The sequence below is a fragment of the Cydia splendana genome, chromosome 10, assembly GCF_910591565.1.
Source record: "Cydia splendana chromosome 10, ilCydSple1.2, whole genome shotgun sequence".
Taxonomy (NCBI): Eukaryota; Metazoa; Arthropoda; class Insecta; order Lepidoptera; family Tortricidae; genus Cydia; species Cydia splendana.
The window spans coordinates 16,239,740-16,256,525 of NC_085969.1; the positions used below are offsets into that span (position 1 = coordinate 16,239,740).

Sequence of the window (16,786 nt, forward strand, 5' to 3'; positions counted from 1 at the left end):
TAAATGAATGAAGGGACCTCGAGAGGCTTTTCGAGAGACCTTTATCCGTGGGACGTCACATATATTTACTATATCGTATCTAGTTAATCTCTAATTCATTTCCCGAATCGCGCCGTAAATGTTATGGCCCAATTTTGGATGAAATATTTACCGTCTGTTCTTCAAAAGTTTGTATTATTAAATTGTACAATGGGACTTCATCGCGTATTTAACAATTTAATAATGTTTAAAAACCGTGAAAGTTTATATCAGTGAAAAGTTTGTATGTTTAGTGTTTTTATGAAAAGTTTGAACTACAAATAGTTTGTATATCTCTTTACTGTACCTACCTGAAGCTTAGCTTAATATACATGATGTAACAAATTACCCATTGAAAATAGTACTTTAATGAGTAGCTTTTTAGTTAATGAAAATAAATGCAAATAAGTATTTAGTTTCAGGCAACTGATGAGTAGCGTCCAAGTTACTGAAGTCTTTGTTACACTTAGTCTTAAATTGAGTACCTATCGTGGATGACAAACTTGACCTTACCAAGCATGAAAATGCTTTCAGTATTATGATCTAGTATAATTTTCAAGTACAGACGGTTTTAGGTGTGTTTTATAAAGAGCATACCTGTGTTCTAAGATAGTTTGGTTACCTTGTTGTTTGTAGGATGCGAGCAATACCCTGGATCCCCGCGCGGCGGCGGCCGTGGGTCAGTCGGAGCTCATGTCAATGTATGACGCCATGTTCTCGCAGTACAACGTGAAGATCGCACAGGTAAATAAATATACTTTACAGATGTATGAAGGAAAACAAAAGTTTTCTCTCCGATCCCCGATTGTTTAGGATCTACAGCCTTTCTGGTTATGACAGGTATATGGGCCAAAACCGGTTTGATGAAGTTTTGGGAAAATTGAAAATTGTAATCATTCAGCAACAATCATCAACTTTCAAACATAGCAAATGAGAAAATGAATCTGTGTATAACCATAAACCATTCTATTTTGACGTGATAACGTCTTATAAATCGATGAACACCGGTAGCATACACGAAAAAGTGTCACGTAGTGGACGGACCTCCATGGTAACGTTGTGGACAAATCTCCATGGTAACGTTACGTAATGTAATGGTAATGTTTTCTTATGACGTTGTCACGCAAAATTATCGTCCATAAACCGACTTTACAGAGAACCATATTTTTGTGTTTTTTTTATTGAGCACATATAACACTTCAATTATGAACATATCGGAAGCTAAAATAACTGACGATATTTGTAAAAGAAGGAATGTAAAAAGTCGTCTCAAATATATATACTCGTATATGTCGGGGCGTGACTCCAGAAGGACGTATTGCAGCGTTACAGTTCATAGTTTTAGACGCCTGTATACAATTGATTAGCAATGTTTGGCTACTAGCAATGTTTGCTGTTTGGAAGTTGTAACGAAATTCATAACGTAGAGAGTAACGCCGTCTATTGGCGTATTGTTGAACTAAGATGACAGGTAGAAGGCTTTGGAACGTCAAGAGGTTTCTCTTGGGTGAAAGTAGGCACGAGTTGGTATTTTTGTCGTTATGTTGGTAGACTGGTCAAGCAGGTTGACCAACTTGACGTTGAGGCGGGAGGACTGGAGCAGCGAGGCTCCGCCGCTGGTGGGTAGTCTTGATCGGACCGCGCTAGAGATCGGACGTACTCGTTAGCCAACCTCGTGCCTAACTCGCCACGTTCCTGAAGACTTTTATACCTGAAGGATTATTCTGAAAGCTTATAGAATCCAACGTTCTTTAACCATTTAGCTAAGTGTTTTATTCCAAGTGTTATTTTGATTTCTTACGTGTGATTAGAACCTTACCTTTGTAAAATAAATAGAAGAAGTGTTGTTTTGAAAAGATGTGTCCCGCCGAGTTTGTTGCCGGTCCCAAATAGGGCTAAATCTTCTCGGGTCAGAGGTGTACGGTTGGAGCCGGCCTAGCTTGATTTGAATAAAGACTTAAACGATTTAATGCGATCCTTTTATTTGAGTGCAATCCAAATACATCCCAATAACGACTAGATATTTTAGTAGGCACTAGTATGGTTAACGAGTTCGAATGATTATTTTATGCACTGGTGGCATACTAATTTAGCTGTGAAGTAATACATTGAGGTACTATGCCCACTGCCGTCGCCCGTGCCTCCGTCATATACATATTTGTTTTGGGTACCAACGATTCCAAAAATAATGTAGTCTAATCACAACAACTCATTTATAGTAAGTTAATAACAAGCAAAAGCTTTTAAGAAAACACGCGGGCTAATAGTCCGTCTAGACGATCTAGGCCAGTCAAGTTAGATTTTTTTCAGGAATAAATTCCCAGCAAGCTGGAAATCGTCTTTATACTTTCATTTGGTTCTAAATTAGTCCGAGTTTGCTCCATTCCAGGAGTTGTGGAAAAATTTTTGCTCTTCTCAGTTTTTTGCTTATAGTTCAAAAACGGTACGTCCGACGGAATATTTGCTCTAATTATCATAAAAATTGACATTTGAGGATCCGAAATGTACCTTAATATGAATTCGTAGTCAAATATTGTAAAAATTGGCCACCACTTTGAATATCTTTTTTTTATAATAATATGATCGTGTTAATATCCGTTTTTTTTTCACCAGTGTCTGATCCACAACAACCTTGCTGGTAGTGACATTGTAAATGATGGTGGGTTCCTTCTACATCGAGTGGTTTTGTCAATCTAAGGTAAAATGTATCTCCCAAGGCTCCCAAAATTTATCCACACCTCCTGGTATGGAGCAAACTCAGATTATATGCATTTACGACCAAATTTAGGTATTAAAATGATTTCCAGCTTGCTGGGAATTAATTCCTCAAAACACTTTTTTGAATCTAATTTGACTGGCCTACTCGTAGACCGGAGGGTTCAAATTTTATTATGTTTAATTGCTTCAAAAAAGTAATTGACTGAGAGCGCGTTTGACTGCCCAATTTTGGCGCTTTTAGCGTAATGACTTGTTTGAAGTCGTTCCCAATTAATTCAACTAATAAAAAACAAGTAAGTTAACCTTTTCTTTTAAACGCTTCGTCAAATTTTACGGCAAAAGATTTGGCCCTTCCAAATTAGTTACCAATATCAGGGTTCCGTATCCTTTTGCTTCGTCAGTTAAATCCTATCAAGACAAGCAAAACAAGCTATCAAACTTTAATCAATGATTTTGATTTCACACTCAGTGTATCTTGCGCTAATATTATAATACTAGATGAGAACCCGGCTTCGCTCGGGTAAAATAAATAGTAATACCTACTCATTTTTAATTAAGTAACTATTTACTTTTAGTCTTTAAACCTTCATCAAGGCTTCATCATCACTTTAAAATCTATAGTAATGTTTGCCAAATATTTAATTAGTTAGAAAACCTTATTCCGATATAAATATGCAAAATACGCGACAATACGAATTTTGCGGATATATGTTGTCGTCTGAGCATAATTTCATTTGCGGCTACCGTCAAACGGGCTCGCGTTTATTTAAAAGGAATTATACTTCTATACGCGAGAGCGAGATGCACTGCCAATAAATAACTTCAATGTCAGTTTTTTAAAAGTTGAATACTGGCTACAGAGCGCATTATAAGCAAATGTTGCTCTTATACGCCTACTATGCCTACTACTTATATTTTCCGGCTACGAAAGTTCATTGCTACGGGCTACTATTTAGTAATTATTTCGTAGCGAAGCTTCAAACACTTCTCTTTCTTTAATCACACAGGTATTCGTTTTATGATAGTAACTTAAGAAGACAAAGCTACTTAGCATCCTTACTTCTGTATAGCTACTATCTACTTATTAAGATAAATAAAGTACATCTGCTACAAATATGGCGCACTGTGTACGCACGTCACGGACTCCAAAGATGTTCACCAAAACAACTCTGCAATGTCGTACGTATTTCATAATATTACCCAGCGCCGACGAAGCATTCAGCATACAAATTCACATCAATTAAACGTATGATATGAATTTTGAACCCTCTTTTAGGGCAAGTAATATTTTACGAAGCTTAAAATATAAGCTTATAAACAACTTGTTTATGCACGTTAACTCGTAACATGAACGCAAATATTATGTTTTTTAACGAGAAACTGCGGCTTATGCTGTATGGATAATTAACTTTGTATATTTTTCAAGAGACGGTGTCGCTTAATTTATGCGACATTAATATTGTAAAAAATGGCGTGTTTTTATTATTTCAACCTTCAAAACATTGAAAAATTAAAAAAAAAAGGTTTGTATACACGCGAAACTCTGCTGAGTGCTATAAGCATTTAGAGTAAATAAAAAAGCTAATGAAAGTAGTTGGTTGGTTGGTTAAATGGTTACATAAATCATTGTAAAGCATAAACTACATTTGTGTCGCTTAACTTCAAACTCGGGTAAATCCATTCGACCCTCTCAGCAAATATCTACTCTATTACCTTTTCTTAGTACCAAAATCGCATAATCTGACAAATAGATTTACCCGAGTTTGAAGTTAAGCGACTCATTTTCAAGTTAAACTAATCTTAAAATAAACACCTCTCAAAATAACTGACATATTATTATTTCTACCCGGTCAGGGTAGTATCATACGCAGGGCAAACTGAAAGTTTTTAGAACAGGAGAGACTGTAGTAATTATGCGGTCATATTTATTATAAATAGGTACTATATCTTCATAGTTTGTTTTATGATCATCATCATCAACTTCTATTCTAAGTATGTTACCTAACTATGTCAAATTAATTATACCCACCTACTTCTTCATCTTCTAAGAGCCGCATTTGAACAAATATCATACTAGATATTTAAACGATATGGATCGGATATGTCAGTGTCAAACAAGTATCAAAATTGACGTTTCTTCAAACAAAAACGTTACTTTTGACACTTGTTTGACACTGACATATCCAATCCATATCGTTTCAATATCTAGTATTTGACGTATCTCATTGTTCGAATACGGCCGTAAATCTCGTTGTTAAACTTTTAATTATGTAAATATTTTAAAAACTTTACAAATTCTTTAAAAAGAAAAGTCATCGCGAGTTTGTTGCTGATCCTTGGAATAAGAAAATGAAATTTGGATCGGATTTAGACAGCTTGTAGAGGTAATCTCCAGCGCCTTGGGACTTATCTGAAAAAAGGCATCTGCATTTTAAAACTCTAAAACAATCTTCAGTATACAGTTACAATGGATTTATGTAGACTGCTATAGACTATATGTAGAAAATAAACTGAATTTAAGTTGGATTCAGGGTTATTGTTTATCTTAGTTTAAAACTAACAGTTGGCCGAAATGTTATTACTTACATACAATAAAGTTTAGGTATTAAAGTTATCGGGCGATAGTTATTAACGTTTAGTTACTGTATATTATTTAGGTATACATGTACCATTTTTGTACCTAATCGAACGAGCGAGCGAAGCGAAGCGAAGTTCTTACATTCGACTTGGATCACGCGGCTGGCTAGCGGCACGTCCCGGCATTTCGATGTTTTTAAGCTGAACTGTCAGAAGATAGTTTGATACTCAAGAACTTAAGTAAATTTGTTCTAATTTAAATGAAATTGGGTAAACGTGTAGTTGAGTGCATTATATTTTAGTGATTAAATTATGAGCAGACTCGATTAAGGGATTATTGAGCTAGAAGAGCTTAGAAGGCCATTCTATTCTGGTCATTTTATTTGCAAAAACATGGTCAAATTTAGTATCAAATTAAAGTGCTCGGTTTGCACTTTTATAAGATCGTTTTTAAATTTACCTTTTTGAAATAATTAGCAAGATAAAAATAAAATAATATAAACATAATATAGGTAAGTACCTATTTGACATTTGACAGGAAATATTTCGGCTTAGCAGTAATACAGTTTATTTTAATCTATGATTTCTATGATGACTTAAATCCAGGGGAGAGACAGTCGTATATAAAGCACTTTATTCGAAAAATTAGCGACATCTATATTACTTAACGCTAAATTTTTTTTTAATATGGCTTCACTTAATTCGTCAAAACGTCTTAAAAGTCTTGTATGTAAGGCATGGATCAAACAAAAAACATCTGTTTAGAACAGATTATTTATGGACATCGTTGCCATGGAGGAGATTGTCACAAAAAACACCTTTGTCAAATAAAACTCAAAATATTATAACTCCCCATTTATTAAATATATTAATTAATACGGGTCACTCACGGAAGTTTTGTTATTAAAACACCCCATTTATTGTCTGTACTACGACATAATTCAGATAAATAAAAATACTTTCAGTTTTACAATGTTAAAAGAAACAAAGTTTTCATACGCCATCACAGTTGCTGAGAACTTTATTACGAAACAATTTAGAAAAATTATAACGGGTAGATCACAACCTGCTGCGTGTAATTGTGTTTCGTGGTCAATTGTATGTTATTCCAGCCGTGTATGATAGGTAATTTATTTACATCAACAGTCAAGTTAAAAGTATCTAATCTGTTTTCGTGTATTAATAAATATCCTGAAGCCTTTCTTCAAAGTCAAAGTTTTTTACGTTCGCAACATACTTAGACGCTATTTATGCCTCTCCCCCCCTGATATTGACGTTGATATTTCTGGTTAAGAATTACAGATGGCACTTCAAAATGGATGCAAACTTCCACGAGAGGGCTCTCTTTGTCCTATATATTATACATACTACTCTTTGCTTAAATCTATCAGTCAAGGGCTCCACAGACCTTGCAATAAATCCAGGCGATTTTTGATCCATTACAGCCTATAGTGCGACATGAAATAGTAGAAATTGGATAAGATGGAATTCAAAAATGTCCATACTAAATTGTTGCCATGTGTAAGCATTTTACGTCAAAAATGTGACAGTTACGTAGAAAGTGGCGCCCTCATTTATTTTCTATTAAGTCAATCGCTATATAATTTTTGGTTAACCGCGAGTTCTCAGTTCGGGGCGAACTACTAGTAATAATTTAATGTAAGTTAATGACTAATGACATTCGTATGTTAAGTCTTACTCATAATAACCTACATTATTGTAGGTTCATTTCAAAAATTAAGGCTTTACGCAGCTCGTATGAGTGAGTATTAAGACTGCGTCGGCCGTCCAGTGCCGCCCTCATTAGGAGAATTGTATTTTCTAATATACCAATTAATTTATGTTTAAATCAGTAGGTATATTAATATTGTCGTCCTACTGATTCCCCAACCTTTGGTCTTTGTTACATAGTTTTATTTTGCTTATTTTTCGCTTTGTCAACTAAACGGCAAATGGTGGTTCATGATATTGTTACTTTCTATTAATGAGAATTCATCAATTTACGAATCTTTACTAAATCGTAATTTCATATTTATTTATTAACTAGATAAATATACCTTCAAAATCTTTGCTGATGTTTTCTAATACCTATTTGAAAACCATTGAAACTGTCTATTCAACGTAAGAAATAGCTGTAGGCACGAAAAACCTTGAGACCGATTCGGACCTAGAAAATGAAGTCAATTTGATTTCAGTTTGACGTCGCTCGCCCATGTATCTCCCTCGCACTCATATATTGGTGCGAGCGAGATGTGCTGCGAGTACTCAACATATTAATAAGAGACTTCCCATACAACCATTTCCAGTCGCCGTTACGACGCGGTGTTGACACATCTTGTGTCGACACCGTCTGTTTCGGTCACAATTCCAGTCGCAGAGTCGTCGCCGTGTCGACACAGTTACCAGAAATGGGGAAGGGTCGACACATGACACAAAGTGACATAAAGTGTGGTCGCCGTGTGCACACATTGTTTCGGGTTTGCGACTACTTTATGCCAAAATCATTCGTTCATTCGTTCATTTTGTTCCTGTCAAATGGAAACTGTCAGATGGAAAAATACTTAAATAAAAATAAGTGACATTAATACGCCATCTCTTAAACGGATTACAAGACGTAATTATATACTGTTTGCATTTATATTACAATATGACTTAAATTATTATGGGGAATTAAACTGCTCGAGTGATTTGATAAACTAAGTGTAATATAATCAACGCGCCACCACATTGTTGTAGTTTAGCCGGAAATGAAATTGTTTACTTCTCAGTGCCTGTGTTCATAACTATATTATTTGAAGCATTTTTAGTACTTCGATGCGTATACTATACTTAAATAACAGAAATAACGCTTTACATACTACCAAACTTGTTAATTATGATGTATAAATATGGTTTAAGGCTGAGAAATATTGCAGTCACAAAGTAGTTGCAATGTTTCGACTTTGTGTCGACTCTGTGTTGACACATGACACGCGCTGTCAAAAGTAATAACAAAGTTACTGGATTTGCAAAATGGCTCCTTGTGTTGATTTGTTTTCAGATATTCTCAAAGTGTAAAAATGCCGTGGCCAGAGATGGGCATTAATCGATTAACTGTTTATTTGACTAATTAATGGAATAAAAAAAGTTAATTCTCAAATTTTAATCGCGATTAGTTTAGTCGACCTAACATAGATTGAAATTGAATTAATCTGAATATTAATCGAATAAATTATCGATTAAATCTCGATTGAAAGTTGACAGGGGGCCATTTTTGTACGTAAAAATAATAGAAATGTCTTGCATGCAGATTGCAGATGGTAGCAAAACAGTCATAAAAGTCGAGATGGGTGTCGATATATAGGTTTTAGGGAGTGCCGATTTCGAAAATAATGATCATTTTGGAATCCGAAATGGCGGCCATGCACTGTGTCATAAAAGTCGTCATGGATGTCGTTTTATACGTTTTAGGGGGCCCCAATTTTGAAAATGATGACCATTTTGGATTCCAAAATGGCGGCCATGCACTATGTCATAAAAGTCGTCATGGGTGTCGTTTTATAGGTTTTAGAGGGCGCAGATTTTTAAAATGATGACCATTTTGGATTCCAAGATGGCGGCCATGCACTATGTCATAAAAGTCGTCATGTATGTCGTTTTATAGGTTTTAGGGGGCCCCGCTTTCGAAAATGATGACCATTTTGGAATCCAAAATGGCGGCCATGCACTATGTCATAAAAGTCGTCATGGGTGTCGTTTTATAGGTTTTGGGGGGCGCAGATTTCGAAAATGATAACATTTTCAATTTAAAAATGGCGGCAATGCACTATGTCATAAAAGTCGTCATGGATATCGTTTTATAGGTTTTAGGGGGCGCAGATTTCGAAAATGATGACTATTTTGGATTCCAAGATGGCGGCCATGCACTATGTCATAAAAGTCGTTATGGATGTCGTTTTATAGGTTTCTGGGGGCGCAGATTTCGAAAATGATGACTATTTTGGATTCCACTTTTATGACAAAATACGTAGCCGCCATCTTGGATTATAAAATGATCATCGTTTTCGAATTCTGCACTCTCTAAAACCTATAAATCGACATCCGTGACGACGCAAGTTATCTTTATTTTCAGATCTAACAAATTGCTACAGAATACAAAGGACAAAAAAGAAGCGAGGAGGTAATGAAACAAGCAAAAATACAGATGATTCCTCGACGCAATTGGGTGATTCTTAAATTGTGTCCAGATTTTTTTTGTCATAAAAGTTTATATTTTTCACATATTACTCTCACAAGTTCCGTGACATTTCGACCTTGTAATTTTTTAAGTAAATGTTTTTGTTTATCTATGAGGATCTCACTAGAATAGTATAATCAAGGTATGTTTATATTTGATGAATGAAATAGTAACGCAAAAAAAAATATATTTGTGTCTTATATTCCTGCCGAAGACTTTTATTTTACCTTTTCCTTCTACACAAGTTTGGCCAAGTAATAAGAATTTAGGGCTCTCAATTTTATTTTGACTTCTACAACAGTAAAGCTACGAGGCCATGTTTGGTATCGTTTTCGTATAAATTCGCAGTACCAAATTTAGTTAAGGTATCACATTGACACCATTCCGAAGTAAAAACATATAAACTTATTAAAATACTTTCTTTTAAACTCCTCTTCACGCTTAAACTGCTGAACAGTTTTAATTTAAATTTGGTACACATATATTTTGAGTCCCGAGACAGGATATAATAAGTTATCTCAAAAATCATCCTTTAAAGGTGTGAAATGAGGTGTAGGGGGGAATTCAGAATTGACTTCTTGAAGAATACTGTTTAAGTTTAGGTTTGAAGTCATGTTTTTTCATCATTTTTAACTAAATCAAAGATGTAGACCATCCCAAATTTCATATAAATCGGTTCAGCGGTTATTGATTTCCCGTACAAATTTCCACGCCACTTTTCACACCTTCAAAAGATGATTTTGGTTATAAGATCTATCCTATGTCCTGTTCCGGGACGCAAACTATTTCTATACCAAATTTCAACGAAATCGGTTCAGCGGTTAAGCATCAAGAAGAGTTTCAAAAAAACCGGCCAAGTGCGAGTCGGACTCGCGTATTAAGGGTTCCGTACATTAAGTCCGACTCGCGCTTGACTGCACATTTCTAATAGGTTTTCCTGTCATCTATATGTAAAGAACTATTTTGTGTATTCAGACGGACATACATACAGACGCACGAGTGATCCTATAAGGGTTCCGTTTTTTCCTTTTGAGGTACGGAACCAAGGCCTATTGACTTCCTTGGAATGACGTGACCCTTCATAATTGTGCATGTGTGCTCCGTTCCTAGAGGAGGATTGCCAGTAATTACCATAAAAATATTTTACTACAGCAACATTGCTAGAACTGGCTTCGTCTATACGATTTCTAGGAACAAATCCAATTATTTTATCAAATATATTTTGATTTGTATTTTATGAAGTAGTTGAAGTCATATGTAAATTATTATCTATTTCAGTTTGTCTTTGTCTATGTTCATAAAATCTATGAAGGGTAGACGTGCCTCTACCCCAAAGAATATAATACTCACTAGGAGAAGAACGGTAACTCCATACAAAAAAATGTCCCCAACCGTTTATACGTTTATACTAGTGGCGCCGTCTTTGTGTACCAATGGAACTAAAGTTGACAACCGGTTTAGCCTGGCGGGTATTGGTAGGTAGTAATTCTGTTGATAAACATATTTGTTATCTTCATATCACGAAATATATGCAAGATGCAAATATTACCCCTTGTTTGTGGTATTATCAATTGATTTAAATAAAAGGCATGTTTATGTTTATAACATTATATATATTATTTATTAAAAAATGTTTTACATATAAAAATATACACTGAAAACTGGCAACTGGCAACTTAATAAAAAAATAGACATTAATAAAGCGCATTCACAAAGTTTTCAGTACCTTTTATACAAATAACATTAGGCATGCCTACCTATTACACTTTACACACAGATACACTACACTTTACATACGGCATTTTACACAGATTTCCAACTTGTATTCATACATTTCTTCACGGTTAATTAATACGCTTTCCAGATGCGTTATGACTCGGTTCCTTCTGAACCCACTAAAGTTGTAAATTTCACTCTGGCTGCTTCAACAGCCGTTGCTCCGCATTTAGCACATTTTCTATGTGCATTGCTGTAATCCATGTAGGTACAGACTTACAGTCTTAAGTGGTACGTAGCGGTACACGTTGTATGTATTATTTAAAGAGTTAATAAATAAAATTTTCGTTATGAACTTTAACCACAGCAGTTGGACAGAGTCATTGACAAATATATTTTTTATTATGGTGGATAGACGTACCTACCCTCCATATATTTTATGAACATTGATAAAGACAGTTGGAAGCAAATATTCATTATAAAACTTAATCGCATGTAATTAAGTTTTAAGCGTTTTAAGTCCCGTTTTATGATTAATATTGTATAAAATTCGTGATAATTTAAATCAGAGTTGGGAGCAATGTTGCTGTAGAAAAATGTTTTTATTTTTATTACTCGCAACTTTTTCCCGGAGGCCAACGCACACATAGAAGATTAAGGCGCACACATGCGCAATTATTTGGGGACATAACTTTCTTGGGAAGTGAACAGGCCTTGCTCTACCCTCCATGATAAAATTAAAAAAAATCTTTGTCAATAGGCCTCTTTGATAGGCCTTGATTTGGGTCTGGCCGGTAAGAACATAGGCAAGACAAAAGTCTGTAATGTCAATGCTGTCATTAAAGTCATTTAACGCAAAAATATCAGTTTTCATATAAAACGATTTATTCACTTGAAATATATTTATTTACCTATTAATTTTAAAAATAAAAACGATTCATATGTACGAGCAACATATCTAAATGCGTCTTCGCACATACTTAGTTAAAATTAACCCGTTGTAGTAAACCAGAAACAGCGATAATTTCAAGGTAAGAAATACATAAATATATTAATCTTTAAATAAAAATGAGCGTACTAATTGCCAAATTCAAATATAATAATTTAATCTTACTATCCCCGTAAGTCCCGCGGACGCTATATCGCGTCCGAAATTTTAATCAAAATTTATCATAGATGTAAAACCTCACATTGTTTCAGCTGGTAAATTTAGACCCGGTAGCAATTAGCGTCGTTAGTAATTAGGCAGTAAGATTATATTGTTTAATTTGTGACTGTTTTGTTTTAGAGAGTGAATCAGCAGATGGCTTGAGCGTGAGATAACAATATAATCCTGGGCCGTCATATGATTTCTTGGAAAAAGCTCAAAGGGCACGTATCTGCCGCATATCCAGACTACCGCACCGAAAAAAATAATTTTCTACAATATTACCAGAACGTATAGTAATTAAAAATATAGTTATACCTACTAAAATCCGGTAGTAATAACAAAAAATGTTGTATCGTGTAAAACTTGTTTTTTAAACATCACTGTTTAATTCTAGTTAAATGCAATTTAGTACTGCTTACAATTTCGTTGTATATGTAAAGATGCAAGTGTTGTAAATATTAAACGTTTGTCTCGTTTAATATATGCATCGTAACACTAATTATTGATATGTAAAAATAAAGATACGAGTGTACACGTTACAAGTTATTATGTTGTGGTTACTATAATGCATTGTAGTCTGAACGAATCAAACAGTTGTGCCAACACCACGGTGTATGCGCGGGTGGCGGGGGGCGGAGAAAGGAATTGCGCAAGTCACAGAACGGCAGCCATTACGCCAGCGTCTTACGTTCCGGCCGGTCGATGTTTTATTTACGTAGATCCTGTCCATAATTTTATTGTAAACTAGTACAAGTGTATAGTATAAGTGCGTGTTGTTTGCGTGTTGCTGACACAGTGAAATGTGCGGGCTCCGTGGATAAGGAGGGACTCTGTGTGGCACTGCGGAGCCGGTTAATTCTGGCCTACGAGTTGCGACACCGAGTAAGGCGCTCTACGTGTCTCGCCTGCATTACTCCGCCGGGGCCGACGAGGTGGTGGAGTACGTCCGCCGGAAGACTGGCTACACGCTGAGGGTGCACCAGCTACAGTCGCGTCACTATGTGCACTTCAGTTCATTTGTAGTGCGCGTGCCGCGGCCTCTGCAGGACACCATCGCAAGCGCGGACTTCTGGCCGAAGGGTGTGGTGTTTCGGCGGTTCCGGGGCAACCTGTCGAATCCTACGCCGAGTCAGACGACGCTACGGAGCCACGCTGTTACGTCGTCGCCCAAATCCAATGTTTAATTTGTATGTCATTTTTGTGTCTATTGTTTTCTTTGTGGAGACAAAATGTTTTTTTCTTTTGTAGTGTCACAGTGCCTTGGTTTTACTGTAATGCTGTGTTACTTATTTGATCAATAAAATAAAAAAAAATAAGTGTGCTTAAAAACTTGTCTGTATTTACTAGAAGAGCAGTGTACTGGTTATATATTGTTCACGTAACCAGAACCCACTGTGCTGAAGGGACTTCTAAACGGGCCATATGTTCACTGCAATATGTGGCCGGCAACTATTAGTGACCCTCTCTAACATGTGAGTAAGAGGACACCAATAGTTGCCGGCCACATATTGCAGTGAACATATGGCTCGCTTAGAAGCCCCATTAGCACAGTGCGTTCTGGTAACGTGAACAATATAAAACCAGTACACCGCACAAATCGTTCAGTTACATATACTGAATACCTTGTTATAACAACAGGACAGGAACGTATATGTTACTTTATTATTTAGTAACCATTAACAGACCGGCTAGTTGGGTTTACTAAAAGTCTTATACCCACTACTATACACTTCATAGAATTAACAAATTTAATTTAACAAGAATGGTCTGGTTATGTTTACAAAGTGTCCTGTCGTCACATATACAACAAGACAATATAGTACAGCTAACCAGATTCTGGTTACCAGTACCAGGTTTTTTTTTCAGTGCGGGATACCGGTGAACAAGAACGCTACGCGGAGCTGTGATCAAGCAGAAAATGTCCGATAACCGGATAGATGTAATAACAACTTGTAACCATTTGCCATATCAATGTATGTATTCATATGTATTGCTCCTAACATATACATATACAGTAATCCTAATAGGAATGAAAATATTTATATCTTAATATACTTTTTTGTTGCCTTTTATATTTGACGAATTTCTAAATATAGTACCTAATCATTACCTTTTAACGTATTTTTTTTTTGTGATATGCTAATTTAAGAGCCCATGAACGTGCACACTAGCGCCGCTGCTAAATAATCGTGATTATTTAAATTTAATGATAGGTATTTAAAAAAGGGGGCCGCTACGCGTCCAAAGTTAAAACGGCCGTTTTTATTTTGAGCTCATAGATCGACTAATCCAGCAACATAAAAACTAGTTTGGTGTATTCAAAAGGTACTTAAATACACAATACAGTCAGTAGCGGCCCCTTTTTTGAAATACCTGTCGCTAAATTTAAATAATCACGATTATTTAGCAGTGGCGCTAGTGTGCACGTTGATGGGCTCTTAAAAACCTGACCCCAACAAAAAAGAAAAAATACAAAAAGAAATTCCCTCTCCGGGATTCGAACCCAGGACCATTAGCTTCCTGAACAGGATTACTGCCAATACCCGCTAGGCTAAACGGGTTGTCAATTCTAATTACAATGGTATCCTACCAGAGCGCTAGTAGTATAAACGAACTTTTGAAAGGGACATTTTTTTGTATGGAGTTATCGTTCTTCTCCTAGTGAGTATTATATTCTTTGTACGGAACCCTAAAAAGATTTATTTTTATTTTGTGGAATGGTGTCAATGTGATATCTTAAATGGATTCAGCACCCCAGATTTATACGAAAACGATACCAAACACGGCCTAGCACCTTCACTGATATAGATATATCAAGATAAAATTGAGAGCCCTAAATAAACTTTCAAGAGCGGATATCACAAAAACTATTCAACATATCGAAAAAATTGTCGGAATAAACTTATAACAAATTAAATTAACTTTCATTTTGTATAAGTGGCCATGTCGCTGAGATGCATAGTTTCCGAGATATAATCGAAAAACCGGAAAATGGGACCTTCAAAGCCCCCTCTCTCCCCCCCGCTCAAGGGCTACGGCCGGGGACTTTTGATATGTTCACCTCCTAACTTGTCAAACCGAGTTACGGAGTCAAAAATTGTGTTCCGAGCATTTCCCTCTACAACTTTTGGAGCATTCGTTGCCTGACCTAAGTAGCTTATTGAATTTCTTTAAAAACTTTTCTGTAAAAGGTTGACGGGTGTTGGGTGTTTATTTGGTTTCGGTCGATTATTATCATTTGCATTGCCCATGATGACTTACTAGAATTACGAGCACACGAGACACTAATAGTAGTTTGACAAACCTTGGTTTTCAAGAGGTATTTTATATTGACATTTGCTGTCACAAATTTGCTGTCAGATTTAGTCGCAAACCGCACGCAAAGTGCACACAAATGTGTCGACACCTTGTTACGGAAAAGTGTAGACACGGCGACGACACTTTGTTTCGAAACAATTCTAGACACATTGTGTGGACTCTGTTACGACACATCTGACATTTAGTTACCACTTTGTGATTCTGCGACTGGAATGGTTATATGGGTTGTTAAATTTCGAATGCGGCTAGGCAGCTAGGATAATAAAAAGGCATAGTCAACGAAAATACCACGTATTTTCACGCCCAATAATTCAATGAATAATAAATTTGGCTCACGTCTGGAGAACTCAAGAATAAAATGTTTTAGCGTCAGTTTCTTTTAGTTTAACCATAAATAACGTGTAACACAAACATCATCAAACTTATGAATGGTTTGTTTTTGTATAAGTATACTATTCAACTGTACTATCTAGAGGTCCGAGGGCTCGTCACTGTCCTAGTTATTAGTACATGTCATCTTTAAACTTAGATAGGTGATTCATTAGCAATTAGAGGTCAAAGCAGGTCAAAGGGAGCATGTCGAGCACTGAGACGTTTACTATACAGTGAAACCTGGATAAGTGAGACTTCAAGGGATAAGCAGATTTGTCTCACTTAAAGAGGTATTCCACTTACCCAGGCTCTCAGTTAGCCAGCTACAAATAAATTTCTGTCTCATTTACAGAGGGTTCCATTAATAGAGGTGAGAATAGAGTATATTTCAGTTATATAGGTGGTTAATAAGGTATTTTGTAATAATCTTTAATAATAAATAAGGTAAAATAATCCTTGTCCCTAAATATTTTTTAAGACTGTTTTAAATATTTCTTTACAATGTTGGTGGCTGCAATAGTGCCCTGGCTTTTCCGTTGTCGGACGAGGCCAGAGCACTATTCAAGCTAGTAAATATAGGCCTAAGTAATCGTAAATGAGTGTGATTGCATGTTGATTATATGGAGCGACATAATCGCTAAGCGATAAAGCTCTTTAATAAAGATTAAAAAAAAAAAAAAAAAAAATATTTCTTTGAATTT

The 16,786-nt window shown here is 35.8% G+C and overlaps 1 protein-coding gene across 3 annotated transcripts in view; it reads left to right on the forward strand.

Moving 5' to 3' along the window:
- The window catches only part of LOC134794383 (delta-1-pyrroline-5-carboxylate synthase), a 62,626-nt gene that overhangs the window by 38,752 nt on the left and 7,088 nt on the right, over window positions 1-16,786 (forward strand). For all 3 annotated transcript variants that reach the window (XM_063766188.1, XM_063766186.1, XM_063766187.1), the window contains one exon: window positions 655-762. In XM_063766188.1, coding sequence (XP_063622258.1) covers window positions 655-762 — 108 coding nt within the window. The remainder of the gene's footprint in view (window positions 1-654; window positions 763-16,786) is intronic.